The 12,773-nt window shown below is 34.2% G+C and overlaps 1 protein-coding gene across 1 annotated transcript; it reads left to right on the top strand.

The window, feature by feature from the left end:
• The first annotated feature begins 737 nt into the window (after positions 1-737).
• Positions 738-10,719, top strand: LOC114738299 (TMV resistance protein N-like). The gene is made up of 4 exons (XM_028926339.1): positions 738-1,195; positions 7,208-8,318; positions 8,395-8,676; positions 8,767-10,719. The coding sequence occupies exons 1-4, from the start codon at positions 738-740 to the stop codon at positions 10,717-10,719; spliced, it is 3,804 nt and encodes a 1,267-aa protein (XP_028782172.1).
• The last annotated feature ends 2,054 nt before the right edge of the window (positions 10,720-12,773 follow it).

Below are 12,773 nucleotides of genomic sequence, written 5' to 3' on the forward strand. Positions count from 1 at the left end.
CTTGTTAGTTATGTGTATTGAAGCTACCACCATGCGAAAATTCCTTAACATTTGTAATATATAGGAGATTACTACTTGAGAACAAAATGGATAAATATTTGAGACAAATATATTAAGATTTTATATTTAAGACCAAATGAAATCTCCAACTAACTCTTATATTTGAGACAAAATGAATGAGGTTTGTGTAACGATCCCCCGGAATGTCTACTTTCTACACCGATTGTGATATTAGCTAATGAATAGAAAGTAATTTTTTTTTAAAGAAAATGAATTTGATATTACCTTTTCATACCGGCCGCAAGCAGAACCAATTTAGAAATAAATTTTTTAAACAAATTAAATAATTTAAATTAATTATATACTCTGGTTGTTAATTTAGCTGGTGTAGAAAGTGTTTATTGCCATTGGTCGAGAAATTAAAGTCAATTATATACTCTGGTTGTTTAAGAACTAGCTGATTATAATTTTGTAAGATAGAAACATGAAAATGGTAAATTCAGAAAATCAACCACGAGTTTGACAAAATAATTGGTAGACGACTTTGACGAAGACTTGTCCTTCCAGTCATAAGTCATGGCTGGATTAAGAAGGATTCATGAACCAACAATGTTCACACAGGCCCATCCTTTTGCATATATCAAGCACCAAAAACCGATGATCCCTTCTGAATCTACCTCTTATAATCATTGTTCCGCGTCTTCAATTCATTCTTCTGAGCAAACCCACGATTTGCAATGAACTCAACAGTGCCCCGATGGAAGTACCATGTGTTCTTGAGCTTCAGGGGAGAAGACACCCGCAATAGCTTCACAGGTCACTTACATGCTGCTCTTGAACGAAGAGGTATCATAACTTTCATAGATGATGAACTCAGGAAAGGAGAAGATATCTCCCAAGAACTCCTCCAAGCCATTGAAGAATCTCTTGTCTCCATTGTTATTCTTTCCCCAAACTATGCATCTTCTCGTTGGTGTTTGGCTGAACTCCAAAAGATTCTTGAATCCAAGCGATCTTTGGGAAGAGAAGTGGTTCCGGTGTTCTTTAACATAGATCCATCTCATGTGAGACGTCTAAGAGGTGCCATTGGAGATGCCTTTAAAAGCCACAGGGAGAGATTTGCTGACAAGGTCCAAGGATGGAGAGATGCTTTGCGTGAAGCTGCAAATATATCTGGCTACGACTGCAACCACCGGCAAGTTTTATTTTGTTCCCCAAGTTACTTTTGATCACTTTACTTAATTTTTGCACATGCTCCTCCATCCATTTAAAGATGCTCATGAGACCCAAAAGCCCGCAATGCCCACTCAAACCCATTAAAATTATGTTAAGCCTGATCCTAAAAAAGTAGCCTGGAAAATAATTAGACATTTTTAGGCTAGACAGGGTATTAAACATGGTATGCCACCTACCCATTTAGTCCTACTAGAGTTTACATATACAATTCTATTTAATATTTAATATATATTCATTATATATAATTGTATTTAATATATATGTAGTATACATAGTTGGTAGAATTAAATATTTCAAGATTTAAGTTGTTGGAATATTCAAGGAATAAAAAACTAGATCGGTCAATAAACTAATTGTGCACTGATTCAAGGATTAATAGGTCAGATCGGGGTTAGATCAGAATTAAACCGGTAATAATTATGAAAATATGTAAAAAAAATGTAATTTAATTAAAATATGCAAAAAATATTCATATTCTAGTTATGAAAAAAATACAAGTTTATCTTTTTATTTTTACTTTTCCTTTTTATTCTCTCCCCTTTTCACAATGCATTAAATTTTACCCTTTAGCTTTATTTTTTTAATTTTTTTCTTGCCATATTTACATTTTTATTTTTACTTCTTATTCTATCTCTTTATCTCCTACGTAAACACTTGACATGTTTTACTTTTTCTCCACTCTGTTCTCCTTCCACGCTCATCCATCAAATCATGTCATTTGGCTTTGTTTTTCTCATCTCCCCGTGCGTGCTGACTCTCTTATCTCCTCTCTCTCTACCTCCCTCCCCAACGCTCCCCTCTTTTCTCTCTTCCTCCTTCCCTTCAATCAGTACTAGGGTCTCTTTCTTCTCCCCTCTCTTTCTCCTTTCCTTCCAAGAGCAACATGGGTCTTTCCTTCAATATTGAGATGAAGATATAACAGCAACAGTCAGAGTGTGAGTGACGGCTATGTAGCAAGAAATGAAGAGTGAAAACAACGACTGCAAGTACTAGCGAAATTTGATTGGAAGATTGAGCTTAAAACCGACAGACAGGAAAATAAATATGGAGTTTCTTTTCTTCTTTCTTCTTTTCATTTTTTTTTTCTCCAGATGGTCAATCAAACTTGGGTTTTTTTCTATAAAACATAGAGCCACATCGTTTTGGTCCAATTTGAGGGCAAAATAATTAAACCAGGTAACCCACTTCGACCAGTGATTACCCAGTTTAACATCGGTTTTGACCGATTTAACTGGGTCAACACCGATTCGAACTTTGACCAGTTCACCTACTAAGCCAGATCGGATACCAAGCTGGTTCATTGTTTTTCTAGTTGAACTAGCCAGTTCAGTCTGGTTTTTTCTTCCATGGACATATTTGATCATGGCTTTTGTGTGAAGATCTATCAAATTGTGTTTGATTATGTAATTATAAAGAGATCTAAAATGATAGATAGATATGTGGATTTGTAGTATAGTGTTCATATTTATTCTCTTGAAATATTTTAAGTTGTGGAATTGTAAATATATTTATAATCCAAAATATTATTTAGTAAGTCTACCCATGAAGATCTTCACATAATATGAAAAAGGTATCACTATTTGGGCGAGGAAGACCATCTCACCCAGCCTAGCACAGCCTTGCCTGCAAATACTCAGGCTCTCATTGGGTGGGGTTGAGCATTGGATTGCAAAATGTAGTCCATTCATCTTTCGGGCAAGGTCTCAGGTAAGGGTCTGGCCCTACCCATGTGCAACCTACATCCATCCTCTATCTTATCCAATATTTCTTTTATTTTTGAACTTATTTCTGATTATTTTCCCCTTCTTGCCGGGCCAAATTGTACTTTCAAAATATAACTTTGAAAAAAAAAATTACGAAGCATTTTCGATGTCTTGTTGGATAAAATATTTTTTATACGGAGCACTTTTCAAATGTTTTTTACGAATTCACCATCATAAATTTAAATATTTTCAAGGATAATGTTTTTCCCATCAGAATATTTTGAACTATCATTTTATTAATTATTATGATGTTTTATTGCGACAATTTTTTTCCTTTAATATATCCTTACCAAGTATTAATTACATAAATATTGAGCATATACAAAATTATGCCATCATTATTCCGTGTGTTCATAATAATATGAAAATATTTTGATTTTGGGGCGCAAACAAAATATTTCGAGTACACATATGAATTCGTCTGAAGGCATATACCCCCTCCATTATCAATGCATATGTATAAAAGGAATAATTCGGAACGACTTTGTGTTATCAAATGAGAGGTATAAAATAGAGTTCTAAAAATATTTAATGATATCATTCCAAAAATCCCCTAAAAAGATACTTAAAACTAGTGAATCAATTTCGACTCCCCATTTTCCCATGTATGTGGATTGTGGAGTAATGGCGAGAAAAATAGGAAAAATTTTCAAACCCTAACTCTTTTAATACTACCTCTGGTTCTTAATATAACAGCTTTTTGACATTTAATTATGTCCTAAATATAAGATTTCAATGTACTTTGTCTCTCATAGTTATTTATTTTTTTCAAAGTAGTCATTGTAGTAATTGTACATGTTACAAGTCTAGCTAATACAAATGATTAGTAAGGGTATTTTAGGAAAAATAACACTCATTTATTACAAATAATTAACTTAATAAACTTTCTTAATTTACTCAAATTAACCAACTAATTTTTATATTAAAGATAAAAGGTCATAGTGTTTATTGATGCGTGCATCGCTGTACTTGTACCTTAAATTTGATAAGGGTCTGTTTGGTTTGAGGGGAGGGAGGGGTAGGGGAGGGGAGGGGAGGTTTTATCCTCACCTTGTTTGGTTTGATTAAAAAGGAGGGGAGGGGAGGGTATTTAATGATCCCTTGTTTGGTTCAAGGAGGAGGGGAGGGATAGTAATAATCAATTTACCATTTTACCCTTACATATTAGTTTATGTTTTTTATTGATATATTATATAAATTAATTTACATCTTAATTTAAATTATATAATTTAATAAAAATTCAGTCTTATCATGTTAATATGTGTATTAAAAAATTGGTATAGTAATTTTTTATTCTAATTAAGATAATAATATATTTAAAATAATCAAATTAACAAATTTTATATGCTCTAAGAAAAATGAAATTTTATTTTCTTTAGGCTATCTTTTTTTCTAGCTTTAAAATATATTTAATAAATAATATATTTATAAAAAACAATTAAGTTTATAATATTATAATTTTTTATTTAAATAATTTTTTATTTTTAAATAATTTTATAATATATTTTTAATTATAATAATGTATATATTTTTTATTTTTTATACTTAGGATAATATATTTTTTATTTGAAATAAATATTATAATAATATATTTTATGGGTAGAAGTGAAATATTAAAAAAACCATAAGGGCATAATGGTCCAAAATTTTGGCTCCCCTCCAAAAACCCCCAATTTAGAAGGGAGCCAAAATGGGGGGAGGGAGGGGAGGGGAGGGGACATTTTAGCTCCCCTCCCCTTTAAAATTTTTAACCAAATGAGGGGAGGGGCTCATTTTCCCTCCCCTCGTCTCCCCTCCCCTCCCCTCCCCTCCAACCAAACACACTCTAAGAGACGGGTGTCCTAGTTAACCCATGCATTGTAAAAATAATTTTTAAATAAAGTATAAAATATGTTAGAAGAAGTTTTGGCCCCACCAGTTAGGGGTTAGTTCGTTTAAGATTAAAAAGATTTGATTTTAGTTCCGATAAACATGAGAAAGTTGTTAGAAATATAATGGGTTGTTGGAAGAATCAATAACAATCAATAACAAATAACAAACTCTTCCACCAAGCTTACGGCTTATTGATGGATCTTCTCACAAAACACTGTTCACAAGCCACTTGATTGTCATCTTGGGCTAAGTTGAAGCTGGCTTCTTGTCATTAATGTATTTGGCTCAAGAGAGTACATGCTCATGTAAGCGGATCAGGTAGTACAGTTTAAAATTCAAATACTATTCAAGTTCCAGCCTTACACGCTGTTACTTCATTGAGTTCAAATTTGAATTTGAATCCCATCTCATCTGGGTTTCAACGTTCTACTCAAACCCTCTCCTTCATCTCGTCTCTCAGCCTTCCCTCTAAAAATTTCTTCTTCCACCCCCTTTCCTTCATTGAGTGCCGTATTACTAAGTTTATAGTATTTCACGAAAGAGATGTCTTCTTGGGTTAACACTAAAAAGGCAGCTGCTAAGTTTGGAGTTACAAGTATGTATAACTGTTCTCATTTAATACCTTTGTAATTATGTTTGTCCACTTATCCACATTCCATTTTTTCGGAGATTTATGTTGCTGATATATTCAGATTGCCCGGAAAAGCTATGCTATGTTTTTCATGGGTTTGATCCGCTATGATTTCAAAAGGTGTTTCTTGTATATTTAGGCATTTCTAAACCCTCCTCTTTCCATCGTTGTTGTCCATCATCTGCTCTTATAGAAGATGGATTTTGATAATTTCTCTACTAATCATGCAGGGAACGCATAAAAAATATTAGATTAGGAGGTTTTATTTATTGCAGTATTCTATTGTGGAATACAATTGAATTGGTTGGAGTTCGCGAATTGCATGCATCCCGTGCAACGCACGGGAAACACAATCTAGTTTAAACTAAATATATGAGCCATGTGGGGTAAAAAGTTTATTTTGATAAGCTATTTGAACAAAAAGTATAAACAACAACAGAATATTATCCTATTAAGCTGGTTGGCCACATATATGGATCACACACAAGGTATCATTGTGCTCTATCAATAACCAAATATTTGAATAGATTGTTAACCGAAAAATCTTCCCCAAATAATTGCATTGCGTGTTCTTTTTTATATTCTTCTATCATGTTTTAAAAGACTCCATAATATTTGATCAATGCTCCTCACTAAGGCATTCAATAGCCTTCTTTGCATGTGCCCGAACCACCTCTAAAGATTATCTACCATTTTCTATTCAATAGGTGAAACTCCAACTCTACCACATATATGTTCACTACGAATCTTACAATGCATACATTTTGTCTTGCTTCTACTCAAACGAAAACTCTTTGACTTTAGGGGCCTTTTCCGTATCCCAAGTTTAGAGTTAATCTCTTCTCTAGACTAAGCTAAAAGAACTACACCATCTGCAAAAAGCATGCTTTTAGAAACTTCTTCTTTGATAAGCTGATTTAGAACATTTAGGACTAGATTAAACAAATAAGAGATCAAAGATGATTCCCTGATGTAGGCCAATCCTTAGAGAAAAATTCTTTATGTCACCTCTAGTATTATAACAGTAGTTGTTACCCCTTTTTATACATATCTTTTATGACTTTAAATACATGCGCCACACATAGTTTTCTTTGCAAATGCTCTCAAAAGTATGTCTTTGGCATGTGGTCATAAGCTTTTTGTTTTTGTATTTTTCCCAAATCAGTGAAAACCATATGCCAATCTATCCTTTGGTTCAATACTTTTCCACTAACCCTCATAGTAAATAAATTGCTTTTATTGTAGTCTTTCTTGGCATGAACCCAAATTGATCCGAAAGAATACAAGTATCTAACGTCAACCTATGTTCAATTATATTTTCTCACAATTTCATTGTGTGCCTTATAAGCTTAATCTCTCCGTAACTTGCACAATTCTGCATATTCCCTTTATTCTTGTGAACAGGGACCAAAGTAATTTTCCTCTGGTCATCAGGAATTTTTCTGGGGAGTAATACCTTATTACATAGATTTGAAAGCCACAACACACCCTGCTTGGACATTTTCAAACTTCAATAATTAAGGACGCCAACAACTTTATTATTTTACATTTTCTTAAGAGCTTTAACCTTGCCAACTCAGCAATAAAACGACATACATATGCTCGCCTTCTCTCCCTGTCAAATCCTCTAAAAACTAAAAATATATCGAACAGAACTTTCACGGGTATACTAAATTACCATTTGATTATTCCTTTCTACGTGCAGGCATGAAGCAAAACTCATTGAAGAAATTACAGCAGAAGTATGGGCAAAGGTACACCCTAAATTACCATATTGTTGCAACAATGAGCTCATCGGCATCGAATCGAGAGTGGAAGAAGTGAATTCACTTTTAAAGATTGGATTTTGTGATGTTCGCTTAATAGGAATATGGGGAATGCCAGGTATTGGAAAGACAACTCTTGCGAGAGTTGTCTATGATAGAATTTTTCGCCAATTTGACCTCAGTTGTTTTCTTGCTGATGTGAAAGAAAGCTCTGAAGCCAAGGGCTTGGTTGCTTTGCAAAGGAAACTTCTCTCCAAACTCAAGATAAAAGGCATAGAAGTTGATGATTCACATGATGGAAAGAATATAATAAGAAACCTGCTATGCAACAAAAAAGTTCTAGTTGTCTTGGATGATATAAATGAAATAAACCAACTAGAGGACCTTTGTATAAGGCAGGGTTGGCTGGGTCCTGGGAGCAGAGCAATTGTGACGACTAAAAATATGCATGTATTGATAGAGCATGGAGAATTTGAAATTTATAAGGCTGAATTGTTAAACAATGATGAGTCTCTACAGCTCTTTTGTGAGAATGCTTTTAAAAGGGATCAACCTCTAGAAGGTTATTGGAAGTTGTGTGAAGACGTCATCCACCATGCTCAAGGCCTTCCTTTAACTCTTGAAGTGTTGGGTTCATATTTTTGTGGAAGAAGTGAACTTGAATGGAAAGAAGGTTTGGAGAAAATCAAGAAGTCTCCACCAAGCAATATTCTAAAGAGGCTTAGAATCAGTTATAATGCATTAAGTGATACGGAGAAGAAAATATTTTTAGATGTTGCTTGTTGTTTTAAAGGAATGGTCAAAGACCAAGTGACAGAAATATTTGAAATATGTGGTGATCTTTATCCAACACTTGGAATAAGAGAACTTGTTGAGAAATGCTTGTTGACAGAAAATCATAGTAATGATGGTGCATGTTATCTGGGTATGCACGATATCCTTCAAAAAATGGGCAGAAGTATTGTTATAGAGGAATCGCGTAAAGATGTTGGCAGACGTAGCAGGCTATGGTCGCTGGAAGATATTGATCATGTGATGACAAAAAACAAAGTAAGCAGCTTCCATTGAGAAATGCATTAAACTTTGCTGTAATTTACAATATTTAAATTGTTTTTTTTTTTGGTAGGGCACTGATTTGGTTGAACTTATACATCTTCAATCACCTATGCCATATGAAGCGAATTGGGACCCTGAAGCATTCTCTATGATGCGGAGCCTCACAATACTCATCATATTATGTGATGTGTACCTTCCTCGAGGTCTCAAATTTCTTCCCAGTTCATTAAAAATTCTTGAGTGGAAAGCTTATCCTTTGAATTCTTTGCCCTGTGTTGCCCATCTTGATGAACTTGTGCTCCTGAAAACGCATCATAGCAAGATCATACAACTTCGTTGGGGGAGAACACAAGTAAGAACCTTTTTATCGCCTTATGAATAATAGCTTAATCTTTTTTTGAAAGCAAGTCCATTTACTCGTCCTTTTTTTTTTTTGGCGCAGATGTCAAAAAAGTTGAAGTTTATTGATTTAAGCTACTCAGAAGAATTCACAAGAACGCCTGATTTCTCGATGCTGCCCAATCTTGAGCAACTAATTCTTAAAGGTTGCGTTAAACTTTCTGGAGTCCACCCATCACTTGGACAACATACCAAACTTGTTCTACTGGATTTGAAAGATTGCAAGAATCTTAAAGCTCTTCCGAGTAGAATGGAAATGAATTCACTAAAGACATTGATACTTTCTGGCTGCTTAAAACTTAAAAAGCTTCCAGAATTTGGGAAAAATATGACCAACTTGTTGTCTCTTGAAGTGGAAAATTGTGAAAACATTGTTTGTCTTCCATGTTCCACTTGTAATTTGAAATCCCTGAAAGTTCTCAATATGTTGGGTTGCTCAAAATTTTCCTCATTACCGCAAAATATTGATGAAAATGAGTGTTTAGAGGAGCTTGATTTGAGTAGAACTGCTATAAGAGAAATACCTTTATCGATCGTTAGCCTTCAAAATTTGAAGATGCTATATTTGAATGGATGTAATGGTCTAAGTTCAACATCCAATTCATTAATAAGGAGCTTGCTTTCCCCAGTTCGAAGGGCATTTGGGTATGGTATTCGTGAAGCTCCCACTGGATTGGTTTTTCCTTCTTTCATCGCACGTCTAGCATCACTGAAGAAGTTGATTATGAGAAGTTGCAATCTCGAAGGGGGGTCAATTCCAAATGATCTTGGCTGCTTACCATCATTGGAGGTCATTGATTTTAGTGGGAATGATTTTAGCAACCTACCTGAGGGCAGTTGTGTTCTTCCTCCCTCATTCTCACGTCTTTCCTCATTGAAGTCTTTGGGCTTATCTTCTTGCAATCTCCATGATGGGTCAATTCCTGAGAATCTTAATTGCTTATCATCATTGAAGCAACTTAATCTACATAACAATGAATTTACCCATCTTCCTGCTGGTTGTGTTGCTAATCTTTCACTTCTATCTCATCTTCATTTGAGTTATTGCCGAAAGCTCAAATACTTGCCAGATCTTCCGCCGAATCTAAAGCAGATAGACACAATAGCTTGTCATTCAATGCAACCACTATCTCTTTCAGAATTTCTATCAGTTTTGATTACAACTACTAATGATTTTTCAAAATCTTTTCCATCAACGATTTTGCATAACATGGATTTCAAGGTTTGGTGGACGCTGGAGACTGACATCCCATCTTGGTTCCATAGTCAAAATGTGCAATTTCTTCATGAAGTTGATGGTTTTCAAGATAATCATGTTGTTCAAATTTCCAAGAGAGAAATCTCATGTAAAGATCTTGATCATTATCATCCCAATGTGATTGGTGGTTTTGTACCGTCTGATTCCATTGTGTCAATAAAAGTAGACGTCTGTCATCTTTGTGGTTCAAGTATAAGGTGGGGAATTTCTCTTTGCATTGTTCTGCAAGATCTAGACCTTCCTTTATGTGGTGGAGATGTGTTCTCTCGAATTCTTCAGCTGACTTATAAAGCTTCACAAGATAAATTCTTCAAAAAGGAATTGTCATGGACAATTGCCATGGGAAACAATCCCAATCAAATGCTGATGATTCATTTGCCTGGGAGTAATTTCAGAGTAGTTGACTGTGGCCAGATCGAATTCATCTTTTATACGCAAAAATATAAGTGCACAAAGAAAGTACAAGGGTTTGGGAAAGTTGGTTTGCAAAGTCAGAGTAAATTTGTGATAAGCAAGTGTGGGTGGCGTGTGATAAGCGAGGAAGATGTCGAAGAATGGCGCAGATCATCAGTGAACGTGCGTAGCACTAGTGGTAGTAGTGAAATCCTTTCCGAGCATTCTCTTTATGCTTATGGAAAGAGTACCTGTGAAGTTGAAGAATTGGAAGAAGAAGAAGACAACATTGTGATTAATGAGGAAGCCGAAATATTTTCTGCTAAACGAAGAAGAATCGAATGATTTCTTTTCCTAGGTAACTCACCATCACCCTTTATGTTCTCCAGAAACACGCTCGTTCACACACGCACACACAAAATTGATTCCTTGTGTCTCTGGGTGCAAAGTTGAAGAATGCCAATTTGAATGTTACAGACATTAAATGATGTGAGTAGATTCCTTGTTAACATTTTGATTTTCTTTGACAATAACTTTAACTCCATCGAAGATGTTATGCATGGCAGCTTTTTCAAGTCTTGTTCATATTTCTGCACTGAGTTCTAATTTTTCAATATCAATACAAAGTGAACAACATGCCAACTTCCCATTATCTATATGTTAGATTTGTTTCATGCAAGTTTATTTGTTTCATAGACTTTTGGCTGAGGATAACTAAAATTTGGAAGTTAGAATATTGTACATATGTCAGAATTGCGCCCCTTCCTGCTTCTTCAAGAATCCTTGTGTGATAAAGGCAACCAATATACTCATCAGTCCTTAATATAGGATCCAATTAGTGAGTTGATTTTGGTTCTAAATATAAAACCTATTTTTCATATTTATTAATTTTTTTTAAATTATCCCGATTAACACTCCTTCAATTATTATCAAATAGGAGAGAGAGGAAGGATATTAAGGAAAATGATTATGGTGTTTTGAAAAAAAAAACATGTCATATTTCTTATAATTAACTGACTTACCTAACTTTTTTAATTTAATCAAATTAGTTAAATAAGTCTTATATTAATGACTAAAAGAGTATCATGTGAGATTATTTCATGTTTTCATGCAAGATGCTCATGTCCTCTTTTTGCCCACCCCTCCCTCCCTATACGAGATTACTTTCGGCGTTTGATCTCTCTGTTATATATATGAGTTTGAAGCATGTCTTTCTTTTTTACATGGCATAAAGATTCCTTCGATTTTTTAAAAAGAATCTCGCTGATGAAAAGCAAGAAATATACCCACTATCACTATTCCGTACCCCCAACATCACGCGAAATAGCCAAATGTTTTTTCCATCGCTATTAAATAAATATGTTGTTTTCATTTAGAATTTCATTATTAACATGATTGCGTAAAATTTACCTTTCAATCAATAATTATATGTAGTTTACCATATGTTCCTCCAGTCCTTAATATAGAAGTTAATCATAGAGTTGATGTTGATCCTATATAAAAGATTTATTTCGGAACTTTATCAATTTTTTTCAAATTAACCCTATTGATATTCTCCTAACAATAATCATGTAGGAGAGAGAGGGGGGAAATTAAAGAAGATATATTAACTAATTTAACTAACATTGTTAATTTACTCAAATTAGTTAATTTTTTGTGTGCCAACACTCAAATTAGTTAATTAGGTCTTACATTAAGGACTAGAAGAGCATATTGCTAAACAAAGCTGAGTGCCTATATGAGGCCTCTCTTCACCAAGCCTGTGATATTTAAATACCTTTCAATTTATTTGCCCTGTTTTAAATGCCATTTGCATTTTGCCAAGAACTTAGGGAAGAATAAGGTTATGGTCCTTATAGCTTCCATTTTCAAAAATTAATACCGCAAAGAAGCTTCAAATTAATTAATTGTATTCAGCAAGTCTTTCCCAATAGGAAAAATATTAAGTGGGGAGAACATGAGAAGAGAAAATGTCTGATCAGAGAGATGCTATATATAAAAGCAACAAAGCAGGATTAGAGATGAAGAAGAAGAAGAAAGAAGGAACCCCAAAGATTTCATACTTATGTCTGATACATAGATAACTGTACGTGTTGTTAGAGTGAATGAGACGAGTGACATTGGTTGTAGCATCTCTAATAAAAGAGGAGGAAAAATCCGAAGCCATTACGAAAGAAGCTTCATACCAGCGAGAGTGTTATGGTATTTTTATATATCCTAATTCAAAATCAAATTCTTTTGAGGAAAAAGGTAATCTTTTTTCTTTTGTAAGTTTTGGGAACTTGCATAAATATAAGCTTTTTCTCTAAAACAAGGTAATTGTTGAATGATAATTAAGTACCACCACCTTCCACATAGCGATGTACGCAGCAATTACTGTTGTATCAACCTTCAATTCA

The sequence above is a fragment of the Neltuma alba genome, unplaced genomic scaffold (genome assembly GCF_004799145.2).
Source record: "Neltuma alba isolate B1F8T4 unplaced genomic scaffold, ASM479914v2 tig00013571_pilon, whole genome shotgun sequence".
NCBI classification, from domain to species: domain Eukaryota; kingdom Viridiplantae; phylum Streptophyta; class Magnoliopsida; order Fabales; family Fabaceae; genus Neltuma; species Neltuma alba.